This window comes from Cygnus atratus, chromosome 7, assembly GCF_013377495.2.
Source record: "Cygnus atratus isolate AKBS03 ecotype Queensland, Australia chromosome 7, CAtr_DNAZoo_HiC_assembly, whole genome shotgun sequence".
Taxonomy (NCBI): domain Eukaryota; kingdom Metazoa; phylum Chordata; class Aves; order Anseriformes; family Anatidae; genus Cygnus; species Cygnus atratus.
In genome coordinates, this window is record NC_066368.1 from 33643607 (window position 1) to 33671477 (window position 27871).

Consider the following 27871-nt stretch of genomic DNA (forward strand, 5'->3'; position numbering starts at 1 on the left):
GAGTTTGCACATTCTTGATTAATAAGTAATCTCTTTTCACTGACCTAGCTCTATGCCTCTTCACCCTTGTACTTTTTTTTTTTAATTAACATTTCTATTTTGAGAATGGCAAGCTGAAGATGTCATTCATCCTAGCAAAGAACAAAAAATCAGAGTTCCAGGAGTCAGAGAAGAGATTCCAACACACACAACAAAAATACTAAGAAATAGCTACAGATTACACATATCATGAACAGAAAATTGCTCAGCGAACAGGTCAGTCAAGTCCTGAACTTTTGTCAGCACACAATTTCTGAATAATTCTGTGTCTATAAACAGAAAATGTCTATGGAAAAACTAAAATTCTTAAAGCAAGTCCTCACTCCCATGTAGATCAACACGAACAACAAAAAGCATAGTCTGCAATGTTAGAAGATAGACAGCTTTAATTTCATAATCTCTTTTTAGATACATATATTTAAGGCACAATCCAAAATCTTACGATCATTAACTACAGAATGTTTACTATTGTCAATTTTGCTGCTTCCTTGTGACAGTTGCCCTAGTGAGAATGAAATGTGGAACACATCTTCCTTAAAAACAGAAAATCAATCCAAGAAAACAGAACTCACCAAAGCCTCTTTAGAACAGTCTTAGAAAAAAACTTGAAGGCTGTTCTCTCCACGTATCACGGTTAGTACGAAACCACCCCTGCATACAATATATATATAACTGGCAATAAAATGGCACATAATGTTTATACAAAATAAAACAACCTTAAATCATACAACTGTGATTTTTGCTCCAGAAAACAAACACATTATTTCAGCAAAATAATATAAGCAGAAAAATAACCTGTCATTCATGGATTGTAGAGGGTACTATAAAGAATCCTGAGCAGATGGTACATCAGCTTTTCTTTTTTAGTTGTTTCTGATTTTTTTTCTTTTTTTTTTTCCATTTATTACCTACATTTTTTATTTGGAGAGAAGAGATATGCAATATTATCTTTAAAAAGGTAATTGCTTTAAGAGAAACAACTCATATTACATCTACTTGGTGGAAAAAAAGATACTTTAAAGCTAAAAAAAGCAGCTTTTTTTTTTTTTTTTTAAAGAAAAGCTAAATGTTCCATTTAGTCATTTCCACCGCACAACTTGAGTAGGATTTTCCGGTAGTCTCCTGAAGTATCACCCTGGAAACAAACCCAGAAAAAAAAAAGTTGACAGCTTGTTCTCTGCTTTCTTCTTTTGGGTGTCGGGGTTGGGAGGGGATGAAAGAGAGGAAGATGAGGTCTAAGCATCTCAAATGCTACGCTAACAACTAAAAGAGAGAAAACCTGGGCTGAGATAAGAGTTAAACTCTTGGAAAAAAAAAGATACACAGTAAAATCTGTTCTTTCAATAACTGGAATGGAAAGTGTCCACAGGAGAATATATTCCTTCAACAAACTGTATTTGGTATAGGTATACAGGGTCAACTGCCTATTCTGGAAAAAATCAATAGAAATCTTTTATTGAAAAGCTGTCTTCAGCAACAGGTACAGAAAATATACGAATAAAGACTAAATATAGGAATAAAGACTAAATATAGGAATAAAGAATAAGGAATAAAGATTTTTAAAGTCATTTTCCTTGGACTCAACATAGATAGATTTTCAAGGGGCAGCAAATGAAAGTTCATGCTTTATTATGTTCAAACACTTAAAGCGATGCTCTGGCTTCAAAAGATCCCCACCCCCCCCAAGACAGAGAACATCTCTTTCATTGTTGCGGGCAGTGAAAGCCACTATGGATGTACCTGCAAGCATGCACTGAAAAGAAGACTTCACGAACAGCATCATCATCACAAAAGGCTCTGCTAGCTGAATTTTGCCTGGTGCTCTTAAGACTAACAAACATTCCCTGGGAACTGCTCAATAACTAGCCTTGGTTGATGAGGCTTGCCAATCCTTTTCACAGGACAGTTTCAGCTAGTGCATTTATCCATGAAAGCTTTTTTCGACATCAAAATTATTAGGAACAAAAAGATGCCTCAAATATCAGAATAAATCCTGTACAGACACATAGCACAGTCCGCAAAATATAGAACAGTACTGTTTATACATGTGGTGAAGGAACTGCTATGCACTTAGGAACAAAGAGAAAAGAACTAGGAAGTTACTTTTCAAGGATGTTTTTAACTCTGCTTTTACAGAGTAAAGGTAGGATTTACATGTATGCCCCACACTTACTGAAACCATGTTTTGAATAAGTTCAGTCCAGTAAATGGAAATGTGTTCCTATTTCTGAACTGTACAATTATACTGAACTGTACAATTACTTAAAATTGGTTATTGCTAATAATGTCAGATCAGAAGAGAAAAAAATGCAGACATACAGTTTTTCCACCAGTGTCTCACTGTTATTTAGTTACATCTTGGTGGTTTCAGGGCATATAAATACTGTAAAAGAGCATCTTCACTACAGAGTTAGACTTGGAAAAAGCTTCTGCTAGTTGATTCTTTGTGGCTCATGACCAGAAAGACCACATAGTTGCTGGCAAAATAGCCAAATCAAGACTTTTTGGTGCACACGATACCCTTCACTGTCTTTCCATGTTTCCTCCCAAACACCTAGTTGCATCTCCTGCATGTCAACAACAGGAGAAATATACAGGGACTTAACAGATTTGGCACCTTCACTACATGGTGAATGAAAGTGGCACCACTCACTCTCCTCCATCTTTAAGTTTTCCCATTAGTCAGGCATTCTCTTGACTTGCTACAGCTGCAATTACAGCAGTAATAGGGCAGATCATCTGCTAAAGAATCCTAAGTTATTTTCCAACTCTTGCACTTTCAAGCAAAATAAGAGGAGATCTCTCAAAAGCGTATTAGAAGCTTTAAACTTTTGCAGCACACACATGAGGTAAAGCAACATCATTACTTATTTGGAGGACTAAGTTGTTTCTACAAGGTCTACAAGGAGATTGGGACAGAGACCAGACTAACATCCAGGTCTCTGAAATCTCTGTTGACTAACTTTCCCTTCTTTCCTGTTTGTTGGCTTCCTTCCCATCTCTGGCCCATACACAACTAAGTGCTGTCTGCTCCATGGCACTTGTGGTGTCACCGTCCCTGGGGGTGTTCAAGGAGAGGCTGGACGTGGTGCTTAGGGACATGGTTTAGTGGGTGGTATTGGTGGTAGGGGGACAGTTGGACCAGGTCTTTTGAAGGTCTTTTCCAACCTTAATGATTCTATGATTCTACGAAATGCAGCAAACCAAACACAGCTACACTTGGTGGACTTAATAGTTATTCAGTGTAAGAATCCATGTTCTACTACCAGAAAGGATGCCACATCAGGAGAAAAAAAAATAATAAAAAAAAAGTCTTACAGTGATATCTGTGTAGAGGGACTTGCCATACATGCGCTTGTATTCTGCACGTATGTCCAGCAGGTCAACCTCACTGCGTGACACCATGATTCGAATCAGAGTTCTGTCTTTTGTTCCTGCTCCCTGAAACAAACAAAACAACAAAATAATGCATTAATAATGTGTGGAATTGTGGATAATACAGCACTAGTCAAAACAAAAAATCATCACCTCACAAAAGGCCAACCCTTTATTAGCATAACCCCACTGACTTCAGTAAGCTTGAAGAGAATTTGGCCCATCATGCTTTAATAAATTAAATTTACTGGCAGGACACTAACAGTCATTTTTCTGCACAAAACAAGTTTAAAAAAATTAAAAAAAAAAAAAAAGGGTTGGGAGGGTCGAAGGGACACAAAGCCAGGAACGTTAGGTGGCTTTAATGACCTATTTATTTATTTCAGCTAGCCCTCCCTACTGAAAGATAGTAATTTCAGCAAGTCTTAAGCATATTCTTAATAATTTTACTAAGGGAAGAATTTCTTTGTTTGACGTATGGTTACATACATCTTTGTTAAGTGGATCAAATAAGGTAGGCTTTTTCAGCCTTTTATAATACTGACTGCATTGTTAGTCTTCTGCTCACTGAAAACATAGTATCTTCCGCTTATTCGTAATGGTTTTGCTTTTTATTATTATCATTATCCTTTCCAAGGGGGCTAAAGGATATATTCCAATGAGCTGTACTAGCATTTTAAAACACATGCTGTGCTGTCAATTTATGTGACTTGTCACAGGCACCTACCTTCATAGCATTCCGCAACCTCTCTGCAAAAAAAGCTGGTGTGTTCTTGAGGCACTTAACTGCAAAAAGAAACAACCACAGAAATCACATACTCCTACTCGATCAAAACTCATGGTCATTTTTCAAGCTTAGTCACATGCTTTAAATTTTACATAAACATACACTTGCAGCTTCCACCCCTTCAGTTAGTCACTGCAATGATTTTTAATCCAAACACTAGCTGCAACAACAAGAACCTACAACACTTCATGGTTCAAAGCAAACTTTTCAGTCACTAGCGTCTATCTAGTGTGAAGCAGCCATAGCAAAACTTTTACATCTAATGACCAGACTCCTACTTCTGAAAGGAACATAGAGAATGGACAGAAGGCATAAAGGAGAACGCACTTAAGTGCCCCTAGCTTTTTCTTAAATTAAGTAATTCTAGGCCCTACATCTGCAAGGAGTAACAAACTCAAGTCCTGTCCTAAGTTGGGATGGGATGCCTGAAGACAAGAAGCCATCTACAATAGAAACCTCACCCTTTATTCAAAGTCAGTTACACATTTCTTTAGCCACAAAGTTCACAAGGATTCTTGAAAAATCCTTGATGTGTGTTGACTAATGACCATTTTTTTTCCATTTAATTAGCACAGTTCATTAGGAATCTTTTATGATCAAAATCCAAATCAAATTACTGTTATATTAGCCAGTATAATACGAGAATCCTTCATCACACGAGTATTAAAATCTGTATATTGATCCTATGTTGGGTACCAGTAAACAATCATGCAAACAATCTGTGGCAAACTACACAGAAAACAAATCACACCCGACTTACATTATACAGCACAAAAGGGTATCAAAGCGAGATAGAACGAAAGCACTAGACCTAAATACCTATTTCACAGCAACACACGTTCTATACAGGCAAAAGAACTTTTCTGAGTAGGAAAATGCATAAGTGAGAGAGAGAGAGAGAGAGAGAGAGAAAGAAGTTCAACACACAACTGTCAATGATATGTACAATATATTTCAAAACAAATGACAGATGAAATGCATGTTTCTTGATCACTGTTAAAACACAGTTGCACTTTAAGATGTTTGAATATGTTATTGTAAATTACCAGTTGTACAATCCAGAAAGCTTTAAAGAAAGCAAAATTAAATATTTTCAATTAGAAAACCTTTCTTTTTCCTGAAAATAAGGTTCACAGAACAAATGATGCTAGATATATATACACGTGTGTATATATACATACACATATAAATAAAATCAAAATTTATTCAATAAAGTTATTTAGTGAATATTAAAGACAATTCTTCCTCCAAAGGCTATTGACTTCTTTTAAAGTTACAGACCGAGTTCTGAATCAATACCCACATGAAAGACCTGTCACATGCCTGCAGAGATCCTTGAAGTCAAAGAACTTCCAAACTCTGACAGTACAATTTCTTTATTGAGGTCAGGTTCTACAAACATGGGGCACTGTTTCTTTTCTCTAAGCCTGTTTTTCTAACATTAATACTTCCTGAGGTGACAAATTTTGAACCCTGGAATAGGTCTGCAAATTTACCACACCAATAGAACAAGATCCAGTATGGGGCATCACTGGACCACTGTAAGGGGCAGCTTTGCCAAGTAGGGTAAGAAAAATGCTTATATAGTTCACATCTGCACCAGACAGGAGTGCCAAAAATCACATTCTAAAAATTGATTCCCATTTTGAAAGATTCTGTTATAAAGTTCAATGAAAAAAATCCACAACTTCATTGCAGGTGAGCAAAATGCTTTCTCCTATCTTATTCCCAGTGATGTAAAGTAGTATTTTCCTATTTATTTCAATAGGAGCAGAGTAAGGTGTTCTTTTATTTATTTACTTATTTATTTATGGCTTTTCATCTAGGTACATCCCTTTTCTTGACACTACCATAATTGAAACAAAAGAGAACACTTAAGAAAGCAGCACTAGATACCACAGTCAATTCAAAATAATACACAGAAAAAGAAACGGAGATGTAAAGAAGTAATCTTGTCCGACAGAGAGACAAGACAAAAGCAAATGCATGATTTTGTCTAGAATAGACCACCGCAAATACAACTACTGCACAAAGACAGGCTTGTTCCAGCCCCATGGAAACCAATGCCTGCTTTCCAATGGACAAAAGTAGACTTGAGGTAGTAGTCTTTGCTCTTCAGAAATGCTGGAGGTACTTCTGAACAAAGTATTAACAAAGCTTTAATCAGAAGAAATTGGGGAAAAATAACCCCTTCAGAATCAAATATAAGTTTTCTTTCTAAGAAAACCAGAGAGAGGTATCTAATTAATGAATGCATTTTTATTTATTTCCAAAGCTGTCCAAAATATGCCATTCTCATTGTCTCAGTGGTTGCTACAGATTTTCATCACTTCTTAAAACAATGCCAAGTACAGTTAATAATTCTCTCTCCCCACTTTAACATTCAAAATTTAACATGCAAAATTTAAATTCAGCAGCTGCCTGAAGCAAAAGCCTCATCTATCTTTTTGAGGTGAATTACGTGACCTGCTTTACCAACTACAGCCAAGGTCAGAGAAACCTCAACATAAAAAACAGAAAACTGGAATTATTACAAAGAACAACCACCTTAGCTGGAGTCACAGATGGAACCATCAAAGCCAGTCTTAGTGGAATACCAGAAACAGACCTGCTAAGACAACACATACCTACTGCCAGCATGCCCTTTTCCAGGTCTCCAGACATTTCACTACATATGCTTTTTTCAATGTCCCGGTTACACATCCTCTGGTACTCGCTGAAAACTGTTAAGATAAGATTTCAGGAATCAGCGTCACAAAAGAGATGGCACTGGTGCATGCTGAATGGCTTTGTTTTAATCACACTTCTCAACTTGGTATTAAAGTACACTCACAAAGTTTTAAAGTTTCAAAAATTAATACTACATTATTAACCATTTTGTTCCATTTACGTGTCTTAATGCTCCTTCTAGGTTGTCTAGTTATATCCTTTTTGAAGAGCTACACCAAGAAAGTGCCATAAGGGAAATAGGAGTTCTTCTAGGAAAGCTTGGGTGTTCAATAAAATAAAGGAGGAAACATTCAGCCACTCTCATCACTCCCCACATACATGCACCTTTCCCCTCTACATAAGTACCTCAGTTTGAAACAAATTTCAAATGTTATGTGGTTGCTGAAATATTTCCACACCACTACAGACTAAGCTAACGCCTTATCACTAGCAAGAAAGAGGGGAAAGGAAGGGATGCAAATGCCTTGCATATACACAAGCATTTAAAATTGAACCAATTCTAATTTCTCAGTCCTTTTATCAGAGAAATATTTGAATATGACCTCTACCAGCTCTGATACTTAAGAAAGATGATCATAATGTACAGCTCTTGCGCACCCTTTTCTTCAGCAGAATTCACCCTGCTTTCCATTGAGGTATCATTACCCTCATTTTACAGACAAGGAAAAACAGACACAGCAGTGTTGTACATTTTTATCATTACACACAACAGAATCAAGTTGATATTTATGTAGAGGTCTGGGCACCATTACCTGCTCTGAGGTGGGCCCTGCTTCTTGCACACAGAATGGCATTGAATTTGGATTCATCAGTTCCTAGACGGTTCTCTCCAGCTGCATATAGCTCCTAAACATGTAAGAGAATTCGTGTTTCATTAATTAGAAAAGCATTTAAGCTGAAAAGCTGAGTTACAAATCAGTTTGCTTACAGGCTCTCCTCCTTTTATACTCATTTTTTAGTTTAAGTACTGCTGAAAAACAGGAGCACAAAATAAAAAGCAACTAGTTTTAATTTTCCTACAACACACTATGAACCTTACTTGCAGACTTGCTAGCTTACTGATGCGTAAGTGCTTCAATGCAAGAGCTCTGGATTACTAAAGGAAGAAAAATTTGTTTAGAAAGTAGCTGAAAACAATTCTTCCTAGTAGGACTTATGTATAGCTTCTTCTCTATACCCCTAGACATGTGCTGGGACACTCATATCTATGTTGGCATGCTATGTTGAAAGCTTATTGCATTACTATTCAGATGACAGGAGTGTCCTGAAATGATCCAGGGTTTTCTCTCTCTGCTGTGTGGTGAAATAAAACACACTGAAAAAGTAACAAGGGCAAGAGTTACTAGGTCCAAGTGCTTTATTTGCTGCAAAAATCCAGAGTTCCTTATTAACAAGAAGCAGCTAATGCAGGTGTTCACCACATTAAATTTTCCTCCATACACACGATTAACACAAATCTCTTTGGAACATTCCCTTAATAAGCAACACAATGGAGTCACCCAACACGTAAAAAGCAAGAGATTAAACAAACAAACAAACAAAATAACAGCCAAAAAGTATGGCCTCTATTCCCTAGAGCTTCCATCTTTGTAATGGAGCTCCATAGCTGTAATGCTCTGGCAGGTCCTTTCATGACCATTCCGTCCACTGAAACATGAGTACTACTGCAGCAAAAGTCACACAGTGTCCAAAACTAAGACTAAGCAGAAACAGCACAGTCACATTTCGGAGTATTGACTTAATCAGTTGACTATACTTACAAAAGATGAAGAATTTCTTACTGACCTGCACATCTTTCTGGACAAGAGACATGTCAACAGCTGTACTTTCATCTCTGTTTCCCTGAAAGAATTCAAAGATACAAAAATTGAAAGATACAAAAGTTTTGCTGGAGGGCTCTTTTCTTATTTTTATTCATTTATTTTTATTTAAAAACAAACAGAAAACCAGCCACTACAAACATGCACACAAAAAGCACATAAGTTCCCAAAAGCCCTGCATGGAAGGACATTTACAAATACCTGAGAAAGTGAAATTAAAAGTCTCTGGAAGTGTCCGGATGTGTCACTTTTTATTGCTTCCTCCAGAGTTTTCTTAAATTCTGTAAGAGAGCCATAATCATGAATTACCATACACCCCTGTTCATTTCCCAAATTTATATCGTCAGTGATTAAGAAAGAAAAGGAAGACAATTTGATGGGACTGTAACAAATCTAACCTGCTTTGTAAACCCTGTTGAGTTCTTGAATATGCCCATTACTGCGAGAAGCTAAGATTTCAATGAGACAATTTTCATCTGTGCCAACGCCCTAAAAACAAAACACAAGGAGAAAACATTCTTCAGATTCTCGTCTTACTTCTATAACCTTATGTGAAAGACATGAAAAAAGAACATAAAACAAATGCAATTCAGAATAGCACCTTGATAAAGGAGAATTCAAAGCACGTAGGTTAAATGGTGCATATAATACGTTTCCAAGATACAGATGTGTATTTAAGATATAAATTGAAGGGATAATTAAAATGAGTATGAGGGCAATAGTTCACTTTAAAATGTCATCTTTTACAACATATTTCAGGCATTTTACAAATCAATTGTATCTACCATTGAAGACTGATCTGATAATTCTAATAGGTAACTTCCACTAATAGATAACAACAGCTACAATTACAATACAGCTAATATTTTGTCCTCCTATCTACTCTAAAATTTAAATGAAAGAACATGTAAATATATGCAATGACTCAGCAATGAAAATATTTATTCCGCCTTGATTGAAATGCTGTCTGGAAATACAGATGTTTGACATTTTTACTTTAAAACTCAAATATTAATAAAATAGTTTTATTGCTTTAAAGAAAAACAATATACAATACTTCTTTAATATTTTAAAAAGTGATCAACATGGACTAAGAAAATATACTTTACAGGTGGAGAAAATAAAAAAAAGAAGGTACACCCTGCTCCAAGTCTTTATTAACCTAGTTTTTAATAGCTATATTTGAGCACTGAGTGTAAAGGCACTGGAAATTCTAAGTTAAGCTGGCTTAGAAAAGAGTTGCTTCAGTGGCTTGCTGACCATGCAATAAATGAACTGCAAAGTCTGTCAGAAATTACTTTCTGACTTTTTTTTCTATTTATTAATGCTTTTGTTACAACACAAACCTATTAAGTGGTCTTCACCTTTATTACAGCTTATTTATTTAAATAACCTGTGAGAATAAGAATTCTCTATTTTACTATTATACAACTCTAAGAAATAGGGTAAAGAGTGGTTTGAACATCTGAATGGAGAGGACATAATGTAAGGTCAAGCTTTTAAATGACTACCAAAAATTGCATCAGCTCAAATATTCCTTTTATTTTACAGATTAGATCTTATAGATATCTCCTACACAAACCTTTATAGCTTCCTTGATTTCATAAGCATCAAACATGACAGGTGTCTTCATCATTGCTAAGATTGTCCTCTCAAAGTTACCTGATAACTCAGACTTGAGATCCTTGATCAAATCCTAATGAGAATTAAAAAGAAGGGAAAAGAATTGACAAATATAAGCACCAGAACTGTGGAGTAGTTTAAGCAGAATTCTGTATGGGTAAGCATCAATAACTTATCTCCAAAGTAAAGCTATTCCACTTAACATTAAAATCAGCAAATACTCATGTGTATATTAAATAACTAACATCAAATTAAATAGATTGTGCAGACCAAAAGGGTGAAAGTAATCACTTAGCAGAGAAACTGTTTTATACATTTCGTCTGAAATGCTGCATGCAAATTAAGAGTGGGCAAACAGGCTATGGACTTGTGAACTATCTTCCCCGTAAGTAACCTCCAACCTTCTTTCCAAACACTACTGACTTCTGATAAAGTCATGTAGGCCTTATTTCTTCCCTTTTTTTTTTTTTTTCCTCATGATGTATTTACCTTTCCATAAGCTGTTTTGAAGGACAGGATGATCTGCTGCCGTTGCTTGTTTGAACGACTTCCAAGACAATCTATAATCGCTTGCTCATCAGTTCCTGCATGTGCACAGACACCAGAGAATAAGCATGCACGTCACGTGAGGATTCAGCTTTTTATTTCCATTTCATTCTACCTCTGTCAAGCTCAACTGAAGGACATACACGTCTCTAACTCACCTACTACAACTCTTCTTGTATATAACCACAGAACTTCAAATTCTACTCAAGCCCAATCACAAACACAGTGAGAATACAAAAAAATAAAATAAAAAACAACCACCCCAAAACCACAAACTACTAAATATCAAATTCATGAAGTTCTTTATGTCTAAGTTCACTTCCAATAATTCTTCTGAATAACTGAGGACATCCATGTTTGAACTAGCCCACTCAATACATACATTAGCAACGACAAAAGGCAGTATTGAATCAAAGCTACAATTCTATTTTAATTAAATTGTAAATCCACAGACTGCTCACCAAATCCCTTCATGGCCTTCCTCAAGACTTCAGCGTCCCTCAGAGGGTCAAATCCTGGTGCATCAGTGATTGTGCCTCGGTTTCCATACTAAAATCATAAAAGTTAAACTGTGTATTAGTATTATCAGTAAAAGACTTTATTTTGCTATTTAGGAAAAAAAACTATTACCATTTTTTTTTTTGTTAGAAAAGCAAGACAGTAAATTAAACAGAACCTAAGCAATTTGTTTCTATACCTATATGATGATAGAATATAAAGTCCAAAAGGTTTGATGATATTAAATTTCCCGTCCAATTAATTAAGGTTTAATGAAACTCCAAATACACCTGCATATACTTAAGAAAAACAAAATTAATGAAATTTGAAGTAATGTCAAATCTTTCTGCTCTGATAATGTAGTACAACAACATTTATTTGAAATCATATGTGCCTATATTGCTTGCATCTCCCTCTTCAATCAAACTTCTTCTCATGACATTTTCAGTTTTACATGTACTCTCATATACATAAAGAAAACGTAGACAAATGCATAGAGTCACATTTTAAAACAAAAGCTCTGAATGTTCTTACTGCTCCAGAAGAAACTGTAGGACCTGAAGGTCCTGGAAAAGAGGGCATTGATGGATTCACGGCTTGGCCTGGTGGGTAACTTGGCATGGGCTGCTGCCCCGGGTAAGTTGCTGGTTGTTGTCCCGGATAGCCCACAGGCTGCTGACCAGGAGGTGGTGTGGGCTGACCCGGCACAGGGCCGCCTGGATATCCTGGGTAAGGTGGCATTCCTGATGGTGGATTTCCTCCAGGTGGAGGATACATCCCGTAAGAGGGTTGCTGTCCTGTTGGAGGTTGTCCAAAGCCACCTGGAGGGACTGGTGGAAAACCCCCAGGTGCTGGAGGATACATGCCTTGTGGTACATTTGTCCCTCCAAAAGTCCCTGCCATACTGGATGCCTGCAATGACAGTCAATAAAGCAAGAGACAAGAGGCATACAAACACTTGAGTTTTACTGACATACTTAGCACAATACATCTCCTCCCTCCTCCACCCCCAAACAGATACGCAGTTGTGCATCTGCAAAGGAACTTTGCAATAATCAGGTTTTAGTGGCAAGCACAAAGGAAAAAACTGCATTCAGTTGACTCTCGTCTCTAACTGTAAGCTGCCCTACATCAAGAAGCAAAATCAACAGCTTCATACCTAACCACTGCATCTAGCATTATGTTCCACTTATTCAGGAAAGCACAAATAGCTAGACACCTCTCATTACAAAAAACTTATGCACATTAATCCCAGAAACACAAAACTATGCTTATTTCTTCTCTGTCCATGGCTGCCTTACATTACCACATCGTCATTTGAGTGCAGAGATCCACTGTGAGCATCCCTAGGGTATTTTATGTGGGAGATGCACGCATTAGTAGTTTAAAACTAGCAAGAGTTCCTGAACTACATTAGGAAAGACATCTGCAGAAACTGCCACGTAGATATCCATACAATATCCACATGCAATATCATCTTTTCACGACACACTGACCCTCTTCTACAGAAGATCCAGAAGGATTGACATTTGATGACTGCAGTGTTCTCAGAACCTAGTAGCTGTGGATATCATTACGTGCACCCTAAATAGTTAGTTGCTCATTTCAACCGCTGACTTCATTTAATCACTGCCTCAGAAATGCATCTATGATGCAAATGTCTTTGTATACTGTGCCTTCTTTATGTAGTATAACAGATTTCTGAAGACTAAATTGTCAGAAGTGTCACTCACTTCTACCCTATGCAAAAAAAAAAAAGTCACACTGGAAATGTCTACATTTTTTCAGTCAATATAAAAGGTTTTTACTGCTGATCTGTTAAACATTATTGCTTTTAAGAGATCCTAAAATATACACACATATATATGTAATGTATTTATATTATATACAGCTGATTCTCTATTTTCTTCAGGAATGAATCACTTACCTCAACTGCAGAGCCATGTTCCTTAATCAACTGGCCAAAACTCCGGTAATAAGCAAAAGCAGAACTGTGTTTGCCAATGTGAATATATTAACAATGGACAGTCAGTGTTAATCATATGTTCCCCTATACCTCTGCGCAGCAAAAGCAAAGTTTTATTACATCTATGTCCACAGCTTTGGAAGTTAGGCTCTAAAGCCAACATTAGCTAGTGGTCTGCCTTCCTCAAATACAGAATAGCTTGTGGCAACCATTTTCTTCAACAGAAGATATTGAATGCTCAGCACTTAAAACAGACTACACAAAGGCACAGAACTCAAAATAAACCTGTAATAAACTACTTGTCTGCAGGGCCAGAACCACAACTTTGCAATTAAGGAAGTCACAGTAAGATATATTTAAATGAAAACAAACTCACCATTCCAGCCATGTAGTTTGGATTGAACTGATTGGCATAGCCAGCCACATTTTCTAGACCAATTGGAGGTGGATTGGAAGGTGGATTTGAAGGTGGATAGGCAGCACCACCCCAAGGACTGCCACCTGAAATCAAACACAGTCATACTGAAATAAAAACCTACACCTTTTAAAACTTATTTCTTATTACATATATTTCTATTGTAATGTATATTTAGCACTTGAAGTTTGGGCGAAGGAAAATCAACTGAAGAGGTGCATGCTAACAGTACAACTCTGATATAAAGAGAAGCCTCACAGATACTTCTAACCACAATAGTTACCATTTAATCTATACATTCCTCTTTAAAACAATATATTTGAAGGTTAACATTCAGGAGGTAATACTGTAAACAACATATTCTGATTACAAAGTAGCTTTTCAAACCACAAATTGTCTGGGTATTCCAATAGGAAGATATTAATTCTTTGGCTGTTAATTTGAGAGATGCCTACAGAGCACGATACAGCACATTCACAGAAACTTGAGTAACAAAACAACTGGGCTGCATGCAGCAGCACAGCGTTGTCAGCACAGCAGTCACCCCAAGTCAAAACATTTTGCAGAGGAATAGGCTAGTTTGTCTATTTTCAGTCAGTACACCGCTTCCCTTTCTTGCATAAGGTTGCATAACTCTACATTTCACCATTTACGTGTGATGACAACCATATAGCTCACCCACATAACAACTAGTAGTTACATATTTAATCAGTTTTGTATTAGTATAATCAATATAATCAATATCCTTTTCAACAGTTCTGTCCTTTCCATATACAACAAATTGTCTGCCTAAGAACAGTGAATTAGGGATATTGTCATAATTGAAGTTACAAATTTTTGTGGGATACGGTCTTAAATTGTGCAACTGGTTTCTCCTGTTACTCGTTTTTCTCAACAGCTGTGAGACTATGTACTGACATGACCCAATACTGACAGGACACTGTTCCTTAACACTTATTGATTTGGGTCAAAACGATGACCATCTCCCAGTTTTACATGCTTTATGTGAGATGAATTAAAATGGGCCTTATATGAACACAGGCCAGAGCACTCATGTAAATCAGAATCCCCATCCAAGATAAAAACAACCACCACCACCAAAACAAAACAAGAGGACTTAGCAAGAAAGCACAAAAAGCTGAAGTGGGCCAGGAAAATCCTTCAGAGTCTTCTTCTTCATTTATTCCGCCTTTCTACTCTTGACAGGGCCATCATCATCACTTAACGGTGACTTCACCTGAACAACTTACCTGGGGCTGCTGGGGGATATCCCGGGGCTGCTGGGGGATATCCTGGGGCTGCTGGGGGATAGCCCGAGTAACTCATTGCAAAGATCTGAGAAATATATGACACAGTTATTTTCTGTAATACTTCACTAATTATAACATATAAAATTAACAGGCAACATGTTAGCAGTAGCCAGTCAGCAAACTTTAGATATAAACTGCACAAGTTAGAGGCTTTTCTGGTGAAATCTCTTCCCATTTCCTTCTGTTGGGCCAATAAATACATTCAGATATCTAACCAGCTGTACAGTCACTCCTCAGACTATTTCTCTCATTAATTTCAGTTAATATTTACCCTCACCTTGTCTATTGTATTAAGGATGCATCACTTGAAAATGCTTACTTTATTGCACTGTTGAAGTATCGACAAGTTTGCAACCTATACAGAAAAGCTTTATTATTCAAGAGTAGAAAAATCAGCTGACAAACAAGCAACACCTTCAAATGAATCATTTTATGAGAAGTGGCAGAAGGCACTTAAACGTGAACATCTGCAGAAGTGCAAGGTCAGAGTAAGAAGCTGAAAGGATACACTTCATGCTTTATGGCAGTGCTGTAAGCATGAAGGGTTTACTGAAAGGATAAGATCACTAAAACAGATTGGATCTCTTGGACTTGATATTGCCTCTGTCAGCACAGAAATGTACCAAGTCATTACTGTCCAAAAAGAGAAGTGGAGTGTCAAAAAGGAAGGAGACCTACACTAAAAAAAAAAAAGTGAGATATCAGAGTACAGAAATTCTTATAATTAACACAGCAATTATCAGGATGAATGCTAAAAGTAACTCAAGGAGCTTGGTTTCAGATCAAGAAAAGCATCCACTGAGTCTTTAACATTTTCAAGGTTATTTTAGTGACAATTCCCAGTCTATTTTTGAACTGCTGTGCAAATACTATCCCTTTCTTTTCTTTTCTATCTTTCCCCTACAGCACGCCTTTTTGTATCTGGCCTGTTTTGCTGTGTTTTGGATTTCATCTGTGGAATGTTATTTATTTATTTATTGACTGTTTTTGTGGGATTGTTTTCTTTTTGCATAATCATGTTGACTTTCCGGCTTGCATAGTTCTTTTCCATAGCAGCAGTGGAATGAAAAAACACTTCTCTTTTTAATTCTTTCTATTTTTAAAAAGGAAAATGTGTTTAGGAAATCTTCACTTTATTTAAAAAAATGTTTCGACTTCATGCTGAGCATACTCATTTAGATTTAAAGAGAGAAGTCGTCTAACAGAAATTACAATAAACAGAACTGCCTACAAGTTACAACTGTCCTACCTCTACTTCAGTGCATAAAGCGTCTAACAGACTCAATAAATACATACGCTTATTTCCCAGCAATAAAAAAACTCTAACAGTAAAACTAGAAGGGATGTCTGTATCTGGAAAAAAAATAATTTCCATGTATGCAAATCTAAGCACTGCCCCTTCCATTCGTCCCATCTCTTCATTCTCCTTTCCCCATAGGAACAGCAGCGAGAGGTGGGGCTCAGCCAGGGCATGGCCATTACCCCACCAGCACCTTTGGTCCTTTTTTTCTTAGTGCTGTAACACATTAACAATTCGCCCAGCTTCACACACAAGACCAAGCATGATGCACAGCTGGCAAACTTGCTTATGTTTTACAGCATCAGGCTGTTTAGCTCAGTGAACTGTCAATCACAAGTGCCCACATTTAAACCCCAAGAAAGGTCCAGGGAAGTCAAAGGCACCCACAAACATCATGGCCTAACTCTGCATGTTTACTTGCAAGAATGGGCTGGAGATTAGGCAACATTACGTTGTTCATAACAGGATTATATCTAAAAAGAGAAGGCTCATGGAATGTTTCATATTCTATCAAATGCTTACAAAATGTTCTGTATAACACGGTAAATATTTTTCTCATATTCTCTTCAGCCTTGGTTTCCAATGAGATCTCCTACTGCACTGGGGAGCCTGGCAGGCGAGCAGCAAGGAGAGGAGAAGGGCTGCCTGCCGTGGTGGAGGGTGACTGCTCCTCTTTATTACAGCTATTACTCCTGGCAAGGGATGCGACAGAGGTGGATGCTCTGGATGCTGATTCCTGTCTTTGACAGCCACAGCCTGGGACACAGACACAACCACACCACGACGTGCTCCTCTCCTCGCCCTCCTCATCACTCAGCCAAGAGCTGCCAGGGCTCTACAAGACGGATGTGAGAGACCCAGCTGGTGTCCTCTTCCAGCCCTGCGGGGAGCCGGGAGCTAGAAGCTCCCCACAGCCACGGAGAGCTCCACACACCTTTTTTCCCAGGTATCCATTTCTTATTTTCTCTCCCAGCTGCTGTTACACATCAGTCTTTTTCTTTTTCATCCATCTGCTCTCCCAGAGGCCCACTCAGTGTCATTCATGGCTCAGCTCTAGCCAGCAGCGGGTCCATTTTGGAGGATCTGGAGCTGGCTCTGATCTGACATGGGGCAGTTGCTGGGCTCTGCTCACAGAGGCCACCCCTGCAGCCCCCTGCTACCAAACCCTCACCACATAAACCCAATACAATGAGACAGCCCAGGCTGCAGGAACGCTGGAGATCTGGAAGGACGAGAATGTGCAGAGAAGCATTTGCCCATCTCTGTACCTTACAAGCGCTAAAAATCTGTGAATGACCTATGCAGAGAACTGATTTGTAACTGGAAGATCAGACTTGGAAAATTCAGGATTTAATCTGGGACATTTCCTTCAAAGACTTAAGTATACCTTAAATAAATTGCTTCTGGCTTGTATTACCTGACATAAATGCACATGGAGCTAGGTATGTCTTCCTGATTGTGTCATATGCACATGAGAAGGTCTGTCCTAAGAGAGGCCTCAGGATCGGGTTCCGAAGGAAACCAGACAGCTGAGGTTAGCTCAGACCAAACAGACACTAAGAGGAATACCATGATAGACACTACAGTGGGCCAATCTACTCGCTAACACCAGTAGAGTTTCCAATTCTACACTGGCTCCAGTAGAAGCTGGCAAACTACACAGCCAAAAACCACTCGGGGAGGCAACCAAGCTCCACACTGGCAGACAAGTTGATGACTTCCTATAAGGCAGATTGACGTTCCTCACCAGTTTCATCACAAAATTGAAATGTGAATCACAATGAATTAATCCTTAATTGGTCACTGCCACATTTCTAAGTAGCTGCTGCTGCTAGAAGAAGAATGAAATACATCCTTATCCATTTCACGCTGCTTTCACTGCATTCTTCTCTACTTGCAAGGACTTGTATGTTAGGGAACTATTTTGTCAGAAGGCAAAAAAAAACCAAAACCAAAAACAAAAACCTCCCAGCTCTATGCATTCAGCTACACGATTACTAGTCAAAGACAACCATTAATCTTTGAGGCCAGGAAGAGTAGCCATCTCTTCACCTTTTTTCCCCCCAGATCCATGAACCTTCCATCGCTCTAGGAAAGAAAACACCTTGAAGAGCTTCAAGCAGTCAAGCAGCACGTCCCCAACTCCAAGTCTTTCTGCAAGGTTTTCGCTTAGGCTCTCCCAGCATCTCCTTGTTACTCCCTACAGTTACTGCGTGGCACACACCCTTGTACAGAAGACAGAGCCAAGGTCACCACCCAGGTCACCACCCAGGTCATTGTGCTTCCTGACAGCCAGGATGAAGCACATACAGGTATGGCTAAGCCTCTTCCCCTATGTATATTGAGATACAGAAGTTAAAATTAAGTTTATTTGTTAAATGGCTGCCATAGTAACAGCCTCCAGACTGCATTTTTCATTAATCATTCCCCAGGAACACCGCAATGCTTTACCTTCACCACCTAATTTACAGACACCACGACCAGGGATGGCCTCAGGAGCATGGAGCCCTGTTCTGGTAGGACACAGCAAGAGACAAAGGAACAGGGAAAACACGCCACACACGGTCCTTGCCCACAGAAGATGGGAGCTACAAGAAGTTTAAATTCCAATCCCACGCTGGGAACAAATACAGTTCAAACTGGTTGGCAGGACTGCAAGGAAGCTTCATCAGTCAAAGCTGCTGGGTTTCCTGCTCTTTTTCTGTGGTAAAATCTCACCTAAGCTGAATAATGATTAAGAATTGGCACATCAAAGACGTGTTTAATAGCAAAGGGCACAGAGAAGGCATTATTTTCAAATTTCTCAGTAGCAGATGATCTTAAAAACTCAAAAACCAACAGAAAATGAAACTGTAGTTTACCTTGTTTTCCTTGATAATAATCTTCAAATGCATGCTGTAACTACCTGCTAATTTATCCTAGGAAAAATATCCAGGCTTCAAAGCATTCTTAAGAATAAGAAATAATGCTTCATTACAGAAAGCAAAACAGAATTATCATCTGTTGGCAATGTTCTTCCAATTACCCTTTTTTGCAATGTTTAGTTTATAGTGTAAGCACAACTATGGTGCTAAAATAAAAAAAATAAAAAGGACAATTACTACTAAAGTCGACCAAAAAAGCCAACCTATAGCTAAGTCAAATCCCTAATGCTTATTAGTCACAAAGTGTATATTTTTGATGTTCAAATTATTAGAGTGCTTGTTTATTTATCTTTAGCTTTATAGATAATCGTGTTGTTTATCTGCTTGCTTTTTTTTTTTTTGCCTTTTTTTTTTTTTTTTTTTTTACTTCAAGTGTAAATTTAGTAATGATAGGACACTAAAAAAATGACAAGATGCTTTTTCAATACAGCTTTACATATAAATTTAAGACAAAGGCTTCTTTTTTTGGCGGTGGAGGGTGGGGAGGAATGGGATAGGAGTTGTCTTAGAAGGGTTTTTGCTTGCTTTTAATCCCGTGTAGGCGATTCCATTCAGATTAGAAAAAAAAATAAAAGAGCCTTTTAGCAGTAAAGCTGAAGTTGAGAAATCCAACCTCATTAGCACCCAGAAAAAAATGTTACTATACGTGAAAAAGGTCTCTTTGCTTCTTTTGAGTGCTATATTTATCCAAGTCTTTTCACAGGAAATTTTTTCCATGTGGGTTTGATTCCAGGCAAACTAGATCCACAAACACACCAACTGCTCACATTCAAGAACTTCCATGATCACCACCTCTTCCGTACGTCATCACATCTCCGCTGGCCATTTCTCTAACTTAGCAAATATTTACCCCTCTAAGTTAACTTCCCTGACCACTCCCACAACCTTGTTTCCTTTTCACCTTCTAAGCCCACCTTCTCAAATTTTATTCTGCTACATCCAAAGCATCTTCCTAAAATTGTCAGTGAAGAGGGATACTTGCCTGCTGACAATAAAGCAGTGACACAGAACAGGGAAAACAGGATTCAGAAGTCCACCCTGTAATACAAATACTGTGTGGGAGGATACAGAAACAGCAAGTTCTGTGTTTACTCAGCCACAAAAGAAGCAGTGCACAAGAGGGAAAAAAAAAGGCACAAAAACAACCCACAAACAGAAAAAGAGAGCACCTTGAAGAAAACATAGAACAAATACTGTTACAATCATCTCCTCACTCCCAATGTTCACCCTTAAAGTAACACCTACAAACTCTAAATAAAGATCTTAGGTTGTACTGCTGCAGTGGATACCACTATCTCACCTCATGGTGCAAGACAACTGCTCAGGCTCTGGCGTGTTTTCCTGCTTGTTTTGCAAAGGAAGGGGGGAAGAGAGCTCTTTCTAAGACATGAAATCTGTAATACATTTTCCAAATGAATTTTTAAAACAAGTTCCTGTAAGCCACAGCACAGCAGAAAAGGCCTACAAATGGATTTCTGTAACTTATTTAGTGGCTGTTGTTCAGTCTCCAACAATGCCAAGTTCCAATAATTTGAGGGCAAAAACTGAAAATATCACGGCCCATATTTGTTCCAAATAACTTGCTTAATTACAACTGTTTGCCAGGGAACACTGAGTAAAGGTGAACCCTTGGCCTTCTCCTTTTCCAGGATAATTACCAGGATGTAGTACAAAAGGCTGCCTAAAGCTATAAATTACAGAACTCCTCTATGCAAACCAGCTCAGAAACTGCTCAGAAACTGATCCTTGACTATGAAATCAACAGAACAGAATTGGACACCTTACAGTATGCTGTGGATTTTCATTACAGGTCCCGTAGGGCATCCACCGCTATGCTTTTGTAAAACCAGGACAAGTCACAGTCAGCATCACATTAGCTACCCGCCATTGCCCTATTGCAGTCTAAGCAAGATTTATCTTGGACTTGCTTACCCACTGCAGCACCAAAGTTGTTCTCTCCTACACCAGCTCTAATGTTCTTCATCCATCCTGTCAGATAAAGAGCCCTGCAACATGGCTTTCTCTGAAGTCTTCTGCACCTGACTCCCAGACTAGCTTTCCTCTCATTCCCAACCTGTTTGAAGAAACCATGGTAACAGCATTGGTTCCCCTTCCAAAAAGGGTTTAATGTAGTTGAGCTCATGTCAGCCAAAACTCTAGAAACCTCTTACACAGAACGTACCACTCACGTTTTGTCTTTATGAACCTTTTCCGGTTTTCACCCAAAATGCATATTTAAATAGTACTAACACATCATCCATTCCTACAAAAATACATTACTTTAAAAAATAAACCAACACCCACAACTCTAAATTGACGGCAAAATGTAAAACGAACTCCAAAAAGGTGTCTTCTTAAAACTATCAATTTGAACTGTTTGCTAGTATTACAAGTCAGGAGCACTGCTGATTTTGATTATATAAATATTTCAGTAGCTTTACTATTAATATTACTGTAAAAACACTTTATTGGATGAAAAACTACCTTTTTTGATTTGCTGCAGCAAACAAGAGTGGAAAAAAAAACATCAGAAAAGGCAGCGCTGACAAGCCTTGGTCAAAAAAAGGTAGAGCAGAAGATAGATGCTATGTCCAACAAAGCACATCTGAATGGGAAGAGAGACCCATAAGCCACAGCCAAGCTGCACAAATGTTAATTAAGAACATTCATGTGACCGATAATTTTTGGTTATCAGTTATGTGTAAGAAGCACAAATCACAGCGTTACAGCCTTACACTGCCAGAAAATTCTGAGATGACCGTCACCAACTCTAGACAAAGTGCAAATATTTGCACTGCAATTCTCAAACCTCTTGCAACAAGACATTAAAATCTAAAACCACTGCTCACTACTGAAATTACATATAAGATTAGCCTGTTTAAAATATTTTGTACTGTTCAACACTATTTGAAGAGTCATCTAAACAGCATTAGAAATGCTTCTCCATGAAACAGGGAAATGCATGAGAACATATGACCAAAGTAAGATTCTTCAAGACAGTGGAACAGTTGCTTTGATGTTACCTGCGCCAGTACAGATTTTCTATTTCATAGAATCATAGAATAATTTAGGTAAGAAGGGACCTCTGAGGTCACACAGTCATAGAATCACAGAACGGTTGAGGTCCCTCAAGTACAATTCCTCAACAACTCGAGAGCCATATCCTTCACAAAGGGTCAAAATTTCAATGGGCAAGTAGTTCAACTTCATATTCTAGCTGCTGGCACAACCAGGCCTGCCCAAGATGCCAACGTAACACCTACGCCGTTCACCTGCACTGAAGAGAGAAGGCAGGAGGTTGAACAGAATGAAACCTACTTCTGTGCTTGGCTTTTGGAGCCTTCGTATTTGGGGTCCGAAGAACAGACAACGGGGGGAGAGAGAACAGGTAGCATACCTTGCATCGTCATGAAGGTCACACTTAGGTAGTTAAACACTTATTCCCTTTGCGTGTTGTTTGACACTTTTCTAGGAAAATCCTAAGCCTCCCTGGGTTTTCTTACTGGTCTCTATATACATACTCAAGACAAGACCCAAAGAACTTGAGTTAATTCCAGACCAACTTCATTTTGGCCTTCTACTCTGCCTCAAACCAAGCGTTTCCTTTTGTAGCACCCTCTTCCAGTGTTCTCTTTGGAATATTTACATTGCAGCCAGTCAAAACGTGTGACAACACAGATATCGCAACACCATCCTTAAAACACAACAAAACAGAAATTCCAAAATAGAATTACAAGATGTTTGAAGAAATAACAGAATGAGGTTCTATTTCAAAGTCATAACCTGCTATATAAGATAATTTGTTGCAAGAACAGTCATGCTATAAATAGTCTGAGTTATGTTCTCAACTGACTAATGCCTCAAGGATTTATACTCATCTATTTTAAGTTTTACCATGCAAAACAAACTTTTGCATCTTCAGTGAAAGCCGGAATAGGTAAATACTAACTATTCCATTTCACAAAGTACACTCTGCACGAAAGCCATCAGAACTAAAGCAATAGTGTAGTATTTAGTACACTAAAGCAGTTGCCAGATAGTGAACTGTACAACTCTTGCCACTGATGTGTAATTAGCTGCTGTGTGCAAGACGGAAGTGCACAGCCAGGAGCGGCCCTGCTACAAAAGCCTAGGGCTCCTGCGCTCTTCAGAGACAACAGAAACAAAAGGAAGAATCAAGTTTTCCACTATGTTCTCTGCCAAAACTTACTGCATTTACATTGTCTAGGCTACAAAAGAAGTCAAATAACAACACGGAGCTTTTAAAGGGACAACTCCTCAAAGAAAAGCATGCTTACGAGACCTACAAGGGACCTTTGTTAAAAGCTGCACACGTGAGACCTGCACTGAGTACCAAACACCTGTGCTCTGCACCAGGCTGGTGGCCTTGGGACTCCCCCACCCGAAAAACTGGAAAATGTGAGTTTGCAAACATATCAACTTTTTCCTAAAGGTGACTGCTTCCATGCTTTCCAGACGTTGAAGGACATACACACAGAGGTGTCCAGAAACATTTGGTAAGTTATCACTCATCTCAGTGAGCAAACGGGCACACTTGTTTATTTCTGACCAGAAAGAACTACTGATTTTCAGCTGATCGATTTCTCTGTACAGTAACTGACGTATTCAAGAAAGAACCAACTTGGTGTAAAAGACCAGAAAGCTGGGTATTTCACAACAGCCACAAAAAAAGTAAATGCCTTATGGTAAAGGACTGACACACATTTCACACGCGTACAGGACAGTTTCCTACACCAAGGACGAGTGCCCCGGCATGGGCGCAGCACCCAGCCCACAAAGGACAAGCAGAGCCTCCTCCTGGGCTGGCCGGGGCTCCAGTGGCCACCATGGGCTCTGCACAAAGCCAAGCTGGGTCTGGAAGCAGCACACAGATGTCACCGACAGCATGACCATTTCATCTTTTCAAAGGCTCTTTATATGTAGCCTTCTCTTCAACAAAATATGCTTTTAACCTTCCCTATAACCAAATAGGTCAGTGTCTTCTTTCTGAAACAGCCAATGCATCAAGAAAAAGAGGAAGCAACATCTGGGCAGGCCTTCTTTCCATTTCTTTGTATGTCTGTTCTTAGAAAGCACAGTTGCTGCCCATCAGATAGCACCATGATCCTGCTCTGCGCCATGAACAGCTGGGCTGTGGGGTTCTGTGGGTTTTTGGTTTTGAGAACAAACACACAAAGCCTATTCAGTCTAAGTTCCTTTGATCTGATGATTAGCACTGGCCCAGACTCAGCATCTGGGACAGCTGAGCAGTATGGATACAGTTCTGCACATCACACACAAAAACCAGCTGCTAAGCACAGTCAAGACTGACTGCCTGGTCATCACACCCAGTTAATAAAAATATTTTTTCGAAAGATCCCCGCAAGTCTCGACTCTGACCCACAACTGACTCTGCGTCTGCCCCAACCTCACATCAAGATCTACCTTCACATCAAGGTTTTGTAGTGAGCTTTGATAAAATCTGGAACAAATGTGAAGCAACAACAGAAGTAGTACACTGTAAATATTTACTGCTGCTGTTTGGTTTGCTTATCTATCATCTGCAGCAGGTACTGCATTATGTTCTTACCAGCTCTGGGAACTGCCTGAAGGAAGTTCAGCTTTTACACCATGTGCAAAGCTGAGGATGAGGACAAAACATTCACCCATGCTGCCCAAGTACGTAAATTAAAATCACAATAGCAATATTTAAAGTTTACAGTTTAAAACTAAGTAAAAATGAAACAAACAAATGAAAACCCCCCAAAACAAAAAAGCACAACAAAACAACACCCACAGATCCATTCAAAGATGAAGCCATGTAAAACATTTACCTATCTTCTGAAAAAACTGATAGTTAAACCTGGGTGTTTTACTTTAAGACTGTGGCTTAGAAAAATGACGAGCTCTTAAACACTGCTACCTTTTGGGGGAAGTTTCTCCAGCTCTCTGGAGGTTGTTACTCATAGTTACTCCAGGTTATTCAAGCCTGGCACCAAATGCAGTTGTAGACTACGGGGTCCCAGGCTGAGTTTCTGGCAGATCACTCTTCCTGGGGCTGAACAAGATGGCAAAGACAGGTTAAGAAGCTGCTCCAAAGACAGCCCTCAGCTGCCCCCAAGCACTCTTGGGCCACCAAGTTCAGCACAGGATTGTGCCTCCTCCCCTTCTAAATTTGGGTATTTTAATGTGCAAATACAATTGCTTTCAAGTAACTGCCAACAGCAATAGGAAAGGAACCACCTCTGTTTCTTCAGCACACTGCAACAATTCCAGTTTCAAATTGGTGGAAGTGTCGCTCACCCGAGCATACACATGCAGCCTTCTGTTTTTGTTGTGGTTGTTGCTTTTTAAAATATGCTTTTGCTGTTTCTGTGATTACAGAGCCTTGTTTAAAAACAAATGAAATTTTCAGGAAAAAGCACTGCTATTTCTGTAGTCACCATTAAAGCACCTGCTCTTTTTGAATACGTCTCTGCTTTAACTATAGCTTCCTTTTTTAACTCCTACAACATTACCACATTTCATCGCATCTTAGCTCTGATTAATGCAATATTATTGAACAGACCCTCCGCATGCTCCATCTTCTGAAACCTGTTAGAGCTCTAGGAAACAACATCTTGTAGGCTTCAAATCAGCAAACTCCTTGGCTTGCCATTTTGTAATAGAGCAGATGATGTATTTTGAATTATTTAATATTATTCTTCAAAATGTTTTTTCTTTTATATACTACCTTGCCTATATAACTCTATATAATATCCCCATCCCATAATTTTTAATTTTTATTTACATTGCACAGAATTTTCACTCTGATAATTCAGAACTAGGGACTATAAAGAACAAGCTCAAGAAGTGATGTAGCACTTGCATTAGTGTGATGACTAGGCTGGGAATCCTAAGTTCAGATTCACAGAGATATTTTGTCTCCTGATGTCATACCAAGGTCAGACAAGACAAATGCACATAAATATCATTGTTGACATAGATACGAAATCATTAGGCCCTTCAAACCATGCTGAATCTGCGTAGGTCCTCTATTACATATGTTTTTTGTTTGTTTAAGTGCCTGGAGGCAGGGAAAAGTAACAGAAGTAGCCACAAAAACACTTTCAGGAAGGTGAAAACCCACAGAACTGCCACAGGGAAGTGGGCAAGGCTGGAATAAACACCCAATGCAAATTATCTGATGCATCAGTCAGAAAAGAGTGGTCCATGTGACTTTTAGAGCAGTTCCAAAGACAGGAAATTACCGAAATAGCTAAGCTGTGGCAAAGTTCGTGAACTCAAATTTCAACTAGCGCTGTGTTTGTCACCATTTCTGGCATTATCACTACATGCTCCAGCAGACCACTGACTCATTCTACAGAAAATATCATGCGCTGGTAAGGTGGGAATGAGGTCGAGGAGAGAACCCCCCACCTCCCACAGCAACCATCCTTTTAGACAGATGCAAAAAAAAAAAAAAAAAAATCACAGAAACCAGCTCCTTCATGAAAACATTCAGCAGTGACTGCTTCCCCTGCTGTCAACCTGCTTGCTTTCCACTCCTTCACATCAGCCTTTCTATGTCAGTGTGTCTGTCCTCATTCTTTCCTCAGCCGCTTCCAGCTCTCCTGCCACTCCCTCCTGCAGCAGATGTGCTCCTTAGCTGTTCCTCCTCATCCGGAAAAGACTTCCAGGAACTCCCAGGAACCTGACTGAAGGGGGAAAATACCCCAGCATAAAATGGTATACTCCCTGCTGCCCAGCCTGCCTTTCTGCAGAAAGGGTTTGACAATGCGCAAGACCTCTTCTTTTCTGAATATTGAGACGTTTCTGCTGTTTTTTGTCTTACGAACGATTAAGATCTAGCAGGAGCTGAACAGTTTCGGTATTAAGACATTTTCAGACCACACAGTGTAAATAAAAGTAAGGCATGTTGCAAGCAGCTTGCAGAAAGAGACGTTTGGTTAAAAAAGGTCAGCCCGGCTCTCACGAAAGTGCCATCTTAGGTTTCTTCTCTAACCGCACGCACCAAAACCAGAAGCTCGAAACAAACCAAGCCCAGGCGCTACGCGGGGACCAGCGCCCCCCGGGAACCCGGCAGCGCTCCCCCAGCCCCGGGCGGGCTCGAGCCGAGCCGCGGGCACCCCCAGTGTCCCCCCGGCCCCCGCCACCCGTCTCCCTCCGACTCCTACCGCGGGTCCCCAGGAGCGGCTCGGGTCGCGCTGCGAGGCGGTGGCGCAGGGCAGCAGCTGGGGGCGGCGCCGCCGGGCTCCTCCTGCCCGCCCGCCCCGCCTCGGGCCGGGCCGGGGGCGGGCAATGGCCGCTTGGGGCCGGGCGCTACACAACGGCCCGCCAGGGAGGCCGCATGCTTGCGGGAGGCCCCAGGGCGGGGCCACGGGATCTTGTTTAAAACTCCTGGGTTTCAGCCTCCTGTGGAAAAAAGAATTCCAAATAAATAGAAGTAAAATAAAAGGGGAGGGCGTTGGTTTGTAAGGCTTGTTTACAGGCGTGCGTGAGGGGAAATGCAAGCAGAGCGCCTGCTCGCCTCACGGC

At 39.4% G+C, this 27871-nt stretch overlaps 1 protein-coding gene across 2 annotated transcripts; it reads right to left on the bottom strand.

Annotated features, from left to right (window-relative positions):
• Window positions 1-407: 407 nt before the first annotated feature.
• On the bottom strand, window positions 408-27645 carry ANXA11 (annexin A11). 2 transcript variants are annotated; one of them, XM_035566471.2, is made up of 17 exons: window positions 27511-27551; window positions 21266-21407; window positions 20316-20371; window positions 15050-15134; window positions 13761-13885; window positions 11953-12330; window positions 11382-11469; window positions 10864-10958; window positions 10334-10447; window positions 9150-9240; window positions 8953-9032; window positions 8717-8773; window positions 7684-7777; window positions 6829-6924; window positions 4142-4200; window positions 3358-3480; window positions 408-1174 (listed from the first exon to the last, which is right to left on the bottom strand). In XM_035566471.2, exons 2-17 carry the CDS (start codon window positions 21315-21317, stop codon window positions 1115-1117), a joined length of 1653 nt encoding a protein of 550 aa, XP_035422364.1. In that variant the 5' UTR covers window positions 21318-21407; window positions 27511-27551; the 3' UTR covers window positions 408-1114. The 2 variants fall into 2 exon arrangements, with proteins under 2 accessions (XP_035422364.1, XP_035422521.1); XM_035566628.2 differs by lacking the exons at window positions 20316-20371; window positions 21266-21407 and having other exon boundaries at window positions 27511-27645.
• Window positions 27646-27871: the final 226 nt, after the last annotated feature.

What these genes read in the sequence shown, in the direction of transcription:
- ANXA11 (XM_035566471.2), bottom strand. Translation starts at nt 21,317, where the DNA reads ATGAAGAACATTAGAGCTGGTGTAGGAGAGAACAACTTTGGTGCTGCA. An exon ending in CTACAGTTTCTTCTGGAGCA is followed by an intron (nt 11,470 to 11,952) that starts GTAAGAACATTC and finishes TTATGATTTTAG; the next exon opens with TATGGAAACCGAGGCACAAT. An exon ending in GGTTGCGGAATGCTATGAAG is followed by an intron (nt 3,481 to 4,141) that starts GTAGGTGCCTGT and finishes TGTTTGTTTCAG; the next exon opens with GGAGCAGGAACAAAAGACAG.